Raw genomic sequence first — 10,669 nt, forward strand, 5'->3', positions numbered from 1 at the left:
CAGACAAGGAGGCTGTCACTCAGAGTAATTGCCCAGAAGGCAATGGAAAATCCATGGAGAGGAAATTACCCAGCTAGTGTTTGGCTCCAAATAGGCAAACAGTTAAGAGGTACTGGACCTGCAGAAGTCCCAGAATATCAACTGACTAAACATGAAATGCTTCTGGACAGGTCTACATCAAGCATGATTGGCAAGTACAGAGGAGTTAATTTCTGAAATGTGAACCTTCTTTCTTTGCCCTTTAAAATTAATTCTTGTACTGGCAAGACAGAAGTACTTTCTGAGTTCAATTCCCATTACAAATGCAGCCACACTTAAAAATGAAAATACCTTCTTTTGAGTTCTATTTCCAAAATTTAAGTTTATCAATAGGTCTTATCATTTGGTCATTTGGTGGACCTTGTCTCTCTTCAGCTAGTATTATTTTTGACTCACAAAAATGCATCCCTTTGATGCTTTTCAATTCAAAATTTCTGAGTAAACTTTTTACTCAGTAGTCATCACCTAGAAGAAAAGTGTGATTGAGAGTTTATCACTTAAGATCAGCAATTTAGGTAGTTTTCTAAAGTAGCACTTGGTATTAGTGAAAATCCTTGAGGTGGTACCATTTCCCATGTCCATAATGGAACTTTTATATCAAATTCTTCCCAACACCTTTAATTAACCTCCAATAATTTATTTTTTATTGAGTAACAGATCACTAAAACATTCATTATTTAGTTGATGATTCTTTTCATTTTTAACCTGTTCTTTAGTCTCTAATGGATAGCTTTTATAAGGAATTGGATGACTTAGTGGGCTTTCTCAAAACTCCTCACTTGAGAATTTGAACAAATTGTGTCTGAAATTGACACAGCTTACTTAGGTTTCTGCTTTAGTAACTGAAGACCCTACTATCTGGAAAGGAGCTCAGATGACTGCTAACTGTTCCTTCCAGTCTAAAATTCTATCTTTTGTGGTCAGAACCCAAGATCAGAATCTGCTCTTCAAGAAGTGGAAAAAAAAATATGATATGTTCTCCTATCTTTATGTACTCTCTTGAGTTGGGGAATCCTAAAAGCAATTGTTCTGCAGAGTATGATGTCCCAGGGAAGAAAGTAGAAAGAGAAAGGAAGTAAAGAAGGAAAATGGCCCTTTCTAAAGGTAGGAAATTTTTATTGTAGTACAATCAGGGCAAAGATACCTATACCAGTCTCTTAACTGGGTTTCTGTGAGATAATTAAATCCTCCAGAAAAAAGACAGAATGACTATTTCCTCAGTTCTACCAAGGACAGAGCATCATTCTAAATGCTCAGGAGAGAAGTCCACCAATGGATATATTAGTGAATTAAGGCTTAATTCTCAACCAGAACCCAAGAAGAACTGAAAGATGAAACTATTATATCTATCTCAATCAATGTCACAATTAAAAATATATCTATGTATCTGTTAATAATTTTATTTATTCCATTAAAACCCTAGTGTATTAATCCCATTAACAAATTTATAAAAGTATAATTCATGCTTCTGTAAAGCATTAACTGTGGTAAATCCTCTTTTTCTAAAATTTTCTGCATTTTCATGCTTTCAATAAGCATGAATTGTTTTAAAGATCATAACAAACAAATTCTGTTTATATTTTATGTTTATATTTTATGTTTATATTTTTCCTTAGGTGTTATGATAGAAAACTATTAGAGCACACACCAAAACCATTCCCCTCAGTTCCACAGAGCAAGCTGGCATGACTCTGAGATGCAACAGTATCTTTTGGGAAAAGCAAGTGACATCTCATTGTCAGAGAGGGAGAGATGAAATGTAGATTACTGGGTAACCAAAAGCTTTCAGTTGGAGGCACTGGTTTGACAGTCATCTTAACCAGTATATACCCTTTGCCCAAGAAGACTAAAATTCCTTCCCCAATCAACCTAGGAAATTATAATGAATTTCAGTTGAGTTTTAGTCTGTATGTACAAGGAAAGTCGATTTGCTCACTATATATTTTGACCATGCCAAATTAAAAGTCACTCCTGTCTAATATTATTGTGTCCGTAGCCACATCTTGCTGAGAAAAATAGAGGTGGTTATTCATAATTCAGGGTAATATTGAAGTGGAAATCCTCCTTTCTGGCTCTGTCCACTACATTCCTTCCCTGTAAACTCCAGTCCCTGACTTAAATGTACTTGGCAATGAAGATCTGAGGTTTCTGGCCCCATCAAGGTCTGGTTGATTTCTGGTCACAGTTGTGGTAGATGATATACAGCCCTTGCTGATGGTAATTGGGTTTGTTCCCACATTCAGCAAAGTGAAAACCTAATCCTGACCTCTTTAAATAGAAAGAGAAAGAGAGGCAGAAGAAATATAGTACCCTACTGGCTATCACCAAGGCCAAGGGCAGAAATTCTCATAGATATTCTCATAGATTGAAAAGCTCAGCATGTACCAAGACTGGAATTTTTCAGGTTGATGTTGCAGACAGCCAAGGGTAGAGATTGGGACCTCTTTTCAGATAGTATCTCAAAGATTTTTAAGAGCCATGTAATTGTAGCTGAGCTGCAAGAAAAATAAAACCACATGAAACCAGAAACAAACAGCCTCCTCTCTGCCCTTCAGCCTCCCAGCTGAAGATTATAATCTTCTCCCTTTCACATTTTCTAAATGATTTTAACTGGTGAACTGTTGAAAAGCTATTAGTATGGCTGGTGTCACTTATCTGTCCTGTACTATGAGAACAAGTACAAGCTGTAGTCAATTAAGTGCTTGGTGAATAAAAATTTTAAGGAGCACTAATAAAAAAATTCCATCAATTATGTGTGCTCCATTTAATACAGGGTTATTTAAAATAAAAATTTCCAAACATATGTTCATTATGGATTGCAGCAGGCTAGGAACCAGTTATTTTATTTATGCCTTGAAAGTCTTAGTCTGACTAGGGAAGCAGAAAAATGAGAAGTTAGTTGCAATGAGCTTCTTATGATGTATCTCTGTTGCTTGCAGGCTACAACCTATTTGCCCCATTGAAGGCCGATTTGGTGGAGCCCGCAACCAAGCTGAATTCCCACTCCGCGCCCTGCAGTTTAAGCGTGGCCTGCTGCATGAGTTCCGGAAGGGCAACGCTTCCAAGGAGCAGGTTCGCCTCCATGACCTGGTCCAACAGCTCCCCAAGGCCATTATCATAGGGGTGAGGAAAGGGGGCACAAGGGCCCTGCTAGAGATGCTGAACCTCCATCCAGCAGTGGTCAAAGCCTCTCAAGAAATCCACTTTTTTGACAATGATGAGAACTATGCCAAGGGCATTGAGTGGTATAGGAAAAAGATGCCTTTTTCCTACCCTCAGCAAATCACAATTGAAAAGAGCCCAGCATACTTTATCACTGAGGAGGTTCCGGAAAGGATTTACAAAATGAACTCATCCATCAAGTTGTTGATTATTGTCAGGGAGCCAACCACAAGAGCTATTTCTGATTACACTCAGGTGCTAGAAGGGAAGGAGAGGAAGAACAAAACATATTACAAGTTTGAGAAGCTGGCCATAGACCCTAATACTTGTGAAGTGAACACAAAATACAAGGCAGTAAGAACAAGCATCTACACCAAACATCTGGAAAGGTGGTTGAAATACTTTCCAATTGAGCAATTTCATATTGTGGATGGAGACCGCCTCATCACTGAACCTCTGCCAGAACTTCAGCTCGTGGAGAAATTCCTAAATCTTCCTCCAAGGATAAGTCAATACAATTTGTATTTCAATGCTACCAGAGGGTTTTACTGCTTGCGATTTAACATTATCTTAATAAGTGCCTGGCGGGCAGCAAGGGGCGCATTCATCCAGAGGTGGACCCCTCTGTCATTACCAAATTGCGCAAATTCTTTCACCCTTTTAATCAAAAATTTTACCAGATCACTGGGAGGACTTTGAACTGGCCCTAAATAATACCATACAACACTGTGTGTTGTGCCTGGGGACACACAATGTCTCTCTAGATTAAAATATGCACTTTTCTTAGACACAGCTATCCACGTCATTTTTCCATGTAAACTTGTACATAATGCAGTGTGTGACCAAATATGATATCAGTTTTTTTTCTACTGAAAATTTACAAAAAAAAAAAATAATAATAAACAAATAAATTGCAGTCTGCAAAGTTGAATCTTTTAAGCTATTTACAAAAAAGAAGAGGTGATGGTAGGGGAAAAAAGTGACTTCAGCTATTCTCAAAGAGTTAAGTCTTTCTTTGATTCAGAATTTGTCACCCGCCATTTTCATAGATGAAGCCAAAAGATGAATGTGTGAAAATGTACCAATGGCTGTGAAACTTCAGGAAGTAGAGGATTCAGTTATGAATTTTTTTGTCCTAAGGAAAAGTTGGCTCTTTATTCAGATACTGAATTGGTGCCATGAAACAAAAAAAAAAAAAAGCTATTTTCTTATCATTTAAAATAATGTCTTATCTCATAAAATTGACATTGTTCCAAAGTTCTTGTGGTGATTTTGCACTATTGTTTTCTCCTATTATGGGCCATGGTGTCACTTGTAGCATGTCAATCACACATTGGAAAGTCAAGTCCTTTTACTTCCATGTTGTATGTCAAGAAAGAGAAATGTTATGTATATAGTGTATAATGTTGTAAATACTGATTTCACACTAAGTAATTCTATTTTGTAAACTGGAATATGGCTATTTAATTTATTGTGAAAATTAAATTTATTGTGGTATTTAAAAATGGAATGGATTAAAATTACTCTATGTGCAAATTTTTTAAAATTCATTTTGTTTTATGTGCCCCTGCTGGCTTCCAGAATGGAAGCTGTTTATGTGTGTCTGAGGGCACTTGGAAAGGATGCTTCTCCATTGGATTTCTATACCCTTGTGAAAATGTATTTACTAACACAATGAGGTTGAGTATATATTTTTTAAAATCTCAACAGTCTGAAAATCAAGTAATAATAGCCACTTCAAAGAACCCTAATACTGCTGTGCTACAACTTTGTAACAGTTAATCTACTTGCAGTTGCTGCTGTGCCAGAGAGAGAGGAGGAATATGTTAACAGATTTGAGGCACAGAAGAACCACAATTTTACCTGAGCCTCAAATCAAAGTCAAAACAGTAGATAAATTAAATAAAATAAGATTAGAAAACTTGTGCGGCCTCTGTACTGAAAAGCTGCTGGTGCTTCAAAATGAATACGAGTTCTCAGAATTCTCTTTGAGATGAAAATAGATTAGTCTGCTCAGAAATGATCAAATGGCCTAGTGTCGCTATGACAAACATAAACATATGGCTCCTATTTCCACCCAGAGAAATTAATGCTAAATTAGGTGTCTCCCTAACATCAGATGCACTATATCATGCTTAGATATAATTCGGAGAAATGTGGAGAGAGGTGTAACAGTCACAACAAAGGGATCGGTTTCTCACAATCATCGTTACTTATCCTGTGGAAGACATCTGGGAGAGCTTTGTTCAAAATCACTGACAGTGCCTAGAGAAATCAGCAATTACAATGGATCCCCCTTTATTGTAAGAAATGTTGATTTTTCTCTATAAGTTGTTTATCCTGTCCAGTGATTTGATGGTGGATTTTTCTAAATAAATAGCCCTTTCCCCTCCATTGTCAATGTATATTGGTTCTCAAGCTTTATATAGCCTTGGTAATCACCTCTTCTATTTGAGTTAGTAGTGACGCACTTCTCTCAGCATGATACAGGTGTGACACCAACAGGTGGCTGCTCATTCACTGTAGTGACTCCAGAGGGGGAGTCTCAGGTCTAAGGATCAGTCACTTTTTTCCTAAGTCAGGAATAACATCTACAGGAGCCTGGTTGCTCATTTCCCTCATCTCTCAGATAACCATCAGAGTACTCTTTGAATACTACATTCCATGACATAAAAAGTCCTGTCATTAATTTCATAAAAATATTCCTAGAGCTCTGCACAACTCACACAGATATCTACCCATGACTGTCAAAGTATGGCCTAAAGTATACTGATGCTTCAAAAATTCAGACAAGTTAATGAACTGAAGCCTCTCAGTCATATTTTTAAATTTTTTTACTTGTTTTAATTGGTTATACATGACAGTAGAATGCATTTTGACACACACATTGTACATAAATGGAACATAATTGAGTCATACCAGTAGTGTAATCACACATGAATATACGGTGATAATGTTTGTCTCATTCTACTGTTCCTCCCATCCCCACTGTCCCACCCCTCCCCTCACTCCCCCCTGCTTAATCCAAAATTCCTTCATTCCTCCCTACCCACCCCCCACTATGGATCAGCATCTACCTATCAGAGAAAACATTTGGCCTTTGGTTTTTTGGGATTGGCTTAGCATGATATTCTCTAGTTTCGTCCATTTACCTGAAAATGCCATAATTTCATTCTTCTTTAAGGTTGAGTAATATAACATTGTGTATATATATCATAGTTTTCTTTATCCATTCATCTGTTGAAGGGCATCTAAGTTGGTTCCATAGTTTAGCTATTGTGAATTAAGATGTTATGAACATTGATGTGGCTGTGTCACTGTAGTATGCTGATTTTAAGTCCTTTGGATGTAAACTGAGGAGTGGGATAGCTGGGACAAATGGTGGTTCCCTTCCAAGTTTTCTTAGGAATCTCCACAATGCTTTCCACAGTGGTTGTCCCAATATGCAGTTCCACCAGCACTGTATGAGTGTATCTTTTTCCCCACGTTCTCACCAACACTTATTGCTTGTGTTCTTGATGACTACCATTCTAATTGAAGTGAGATGAAATCTTAGAGTAGTTTTGATTTGCATTTCTCTAATTACTAGAAATGTTGAACATTTTTCATATGTTTGTTGATCAATTGTATATCTTCTGTGAAGTGTCTGCTCAGTCCCTTAGCTCATTTATTGATTGAATTATTTGTTTTCTGGGTGTTAAGCTTTTTGAGTTCTTTATGTATCCTGGAGATTAGTGCATTATCTGAGGTGGGTATGGTAAAGATATTTTCCCATTCTATAGACTCCCTATGTCATTCATTATTTCCTTTGCTGAGAAGAAGCTTTTTAGTTTGTATCCATCCTATTTATTGATTCTTAATTTTACTTCTTATGCTTTAGGGGTCTTATTAAGGAATTCAGATCCTAAGCTGACATGATGAAGATTTGTGCCTACTTTTTCTTCTATTAGTGTTCTAGTACCTAAGTCTTTGATCCACTTTGAGTTGATTTTTGTGCAGTGCGATAGATAGAGGTTTAATTTCACTTTGTTACATATGGATTTCCAGTTTTCCCAGAACCATTTGTTAAATAGGCTATCTTTTCTCCAATGTATGTTGTTGGTGCCCTTGTCTAGTATGAGATAACCGTATTTATGTGGATTTGTCTCTGTGTCTTCTATTCTGTACCATTGGTCTACATGTCTTTTTTGTTGCCAATACCATGCCATTTTTTGTTACTATTGCTGTATAATATAGTTTAAGATCTGGTATTGTGATGCCTCCTGCTTCACTCTTCTTGCTAGGGATTGCCTTGGCTATTCTGGGTCTCTTATTTTTCCAAATGAATTTCATGATTGTTTTTTCTAGTTCCATGAAGAATGTCATTGGGATTTTAATAGGAATTGCAATAAATCTATATGACACTTTTGGTAGTATGACCATTTTGACAATATTAATTCTGCCTATCCAAGAACATGGGAGATTTTTCCATCTGCTAAGGTCTTCAATTTCTTTTTCAGTCTTCTGTAGTTTTCTTTGTAGAAATCTTTCACCTCTTTTGTTAGATTGACTCCCAAGTAATTTTTTTTGAGGCTATTATAAATGGGGTAGTTTTCCTAATTTCTCTTGTAGTGAATCCATCGCTTATGTATAGAAATGCATTTGATTGATGGGTATTAATTTTATATCCTGCTACTTTTCTGAATTCATTTATGAATTCTAGAAGTTTTCTTGTGGAATTTTTTGATCTTCTAAGTATACAATCATGTTGTCGGCAGATAGTGATAGTTCTTCTTTTCCTATACATATTCATTTAATTTCTTTCGTTAGTATGATTGCTCTGACTAGAGTTTCAAGGACAATGTTGAATAGAAGTGGTGAAAGAGGGCATCCCTGTCTTGTTCCAGTTTTTACAGGGAATGGTCTCAATTTTCTCCTTTTAGAATGATGTTGGCCTTGGGCTTAGCTTTTACAATGTCAAGGTATGTTCCTACTATCCCTAGTTTTTCTATTGTTTTGAACATGAAGAGATGCTGTATTTTGTCAAATGCTTTCTCTATGTCCATTGAGATAATCAGATGATTATTGTCTATTGATGTATTGCATTTATTTATTTCTGTATATTGAACCAATCTTGCATCCCTGGGATGAACCCACTTGATCATGCTGCACTATCTTTTTAATGTTTTTGTATGTGATTTGCCAGAATTTTATTGAGAATTTTTGCATCTATGCTCATCAGGAATATTGGTCTGAAGTTTTCTTTCCTTGATATATCTTTGTCTGGTTTTGGTATCAGGGTGATATTAGCCTCATAGAAGGAATTTGGAAGAGGGTTCCCTCCTTTTCTATTTCATGGACTAATTTGAGAAGGATTGGTGTTAATTTTTCTTTGAAGTTGTTGTAGAACTCTGCTGAGAATCCCTCTGGTCCTGAGCTTTTCTTGGTTGGTAGGCTTTTGATGGCGTCTTCTATTTCATTGCTTGAAATTGATCTGTTTAAATTGCGTATGTCCTCCTGCTTCAGTTTGGGTAGGTCATATGTCTCTAGAAATTTGTCGATGTCTTTGAGTTTTTCTATTTTATTTGAGTATAAATTTTCAAAAATAGTTTCTAATTATCTTCTGTATTTCAGTAGTGTCCATCATGATATTTCCCTCTTCATCACTTATTTTAGTAATTTGAGTTGTCTCTCTCTTTCTCCTTGTTAGTGTGACTAAGGGTTTATCAGTTTCATTTATTTTTTCAAAGAACCAACTTTTGTTTTGTCAGTTTTTTCAGTTGTTTCTTTTGTTTCAATTTCAAGGATTTCAGCTCAGATTTTAATTATTTCCTGTCTTCTGCTCATTTTAGTGTTGATTTGTTCTTCTTTTCTTAGGACTTTGAGATGTAATGTTAGGTCATTTATTTGCTGACTTTTTATCATTTTAATGTATGAGCTCATTGCAATGAACTTTTTTCTTAACACTGCCTTCATATTGTCCCAGAGATTTTGATATGTTGTATCAGTATTCTCATTTACCTCTAAGTATTTTATTTCTTCCTTGATTTCTTCTTTTATCCATTTATCATTTAACAGCTTGCTATTTAGTCTCCAGGTGTTGGAGTAGCTTCTATTTTTTATTTTGTCATTGATTTCTAGTTTCATTCTGTTATGATCTGATAGAATGCAGGGTAGTTTTTCTATTTTTTGTATTTGCTGAGAGTTGCTTTGTGGTGGAACATATGGTCTATTTTAGAGAAGGATCCATGTCTGAGAAGAAAGTGTATTTGGTTGATGATGGATGAAATACTCTGCATATGTCCATTAAGTCTAAATCATTGTATTATTTAATTCTATAGTTTCTTTGTTTAGTTTTTGTATGGAACATCTATCCATGATGAGAGAAGTGCATTAAAGTCACTCAGTATTATTGTGTTGTCGTCTATTTGATTCTTGAAATTGAGAAGGATTTGTTTGATGAATGTAGATGCTATGTTGTTTGGGGCATATATATTTATGATTGTTTTGTCTTGTTGGTGTATGATTCCCTTAAGCAATATGAAATGTCCTTCTTTATCCCTTCTGACTAACTTTGGATTGAAATTCACTTTGTCTGATATGAGGGTAGAAACCCCTGCTTGTTTACACAGTCCATGTGAGTGATATAATTTTTCCCAACCTTTCACCTTCAGTCTGTGGATGTCTTTTCCTTGGAAGTGAGTCTTTTGAAGACAACGTATTGTTGTATTGTTGATCTTTTTTTTAATCCAGTCTGTCAGTCTATATCTTTTGATTTATGAGTTTAGGTCATTAACATTCACAGTTATTATTAAGATATGATTTGTATTTCTGGTCATTTTGGCATATTTGGGGTTTTTAAATTGACTTAGTTTCTTCTTTGATTGATTTTCCTTTAGTAGTTCTTCCCTTTGCTGGTTTTCATTTTTTTTTTTTTTTTTTTTTCATTTCCTCCTCACAGACTGTTTTGCTGAGAATGTTCTGTAGTGCAGGCTTTCTAATTGTGAGTTCTTTTAACTTTTGTTTATCATGGGAGGTTTTTATATCATCTTCAAATCTGAAGCTTAATTTTGGTAGATATAAAATTCTCAGCTGGCATCCATTTTCTTTCAGAGCTTGATATATGTTATTCTAGGACCTCCTGTCATTGAGAGTCTGGGTTGAGAAGTCAGCTGAGATCCAAATTGGTTTCCCCCTGTAAATACTTTGATTTTTTTCTCTCACAGTCTTTAAAATTCTATCCTTAATCTGTATGTTAGTCATTCTCATAATGTTCTTGGTGTGGGTCTGCTGTAATTTTGTACATTCTGAGTCCTGTATGCCTCTTGTAGTTGATTTTCCATTTCATTCCTTAGATTTGGGAAGTTTTCTGATATTATGTCTTTGAAAATATTGTGCATTCCTTTGGTTTATATCTCCACACCATTGTCTATTCTGGTAAATCTTAAATTTGGTCTTTTCACGTTATCTCATATTTTTTGGAATTTCT

The 10,669-nt window shown here is 35.6% G+C and overlaps 1 protein-coding gene across 1 annotated transcript in view; it reads left to right on the forward strand.

Moving 5' to 3' along the window:
* Hs3st5 (heparan sulfate-glucosamine 3-sulfotransferase 5) overlaps nt 1-5,553 on the forward strand; it is a 266,478-nt gene extending 260,925 nt beyond the window's left edge. The window contains 2 exon segments of the mRNA XM_047559701.1: nt 2,979-3,769; nt 3,772-5,553. Coding sequence (XP_047415657.1) covers nt 2,979-3,769; nt 3,772-3,911 — 931 coding nt within the window. The 3' untranslated portion in view covers nt 3,912-5,553.
* The last annotated feature ends 5,116 nt before the right edge of the window (nt 5,554-10,669 follow it).

This window comes from Sciurus carolinensis, chromosome 7, assembly GCF_902686445.1.
Source record: "Sciurus carolinensis chromosome 7, mSciCar1.2, whole genome shotgun sequence".
Classification (NCBI taxonomy): domain Eukaryota; kingdom Metazoa; phylum Chordata; class Mammalia; order Rodentia; family Sciuridae; genus Sciurus; species Sciurus carolinensis.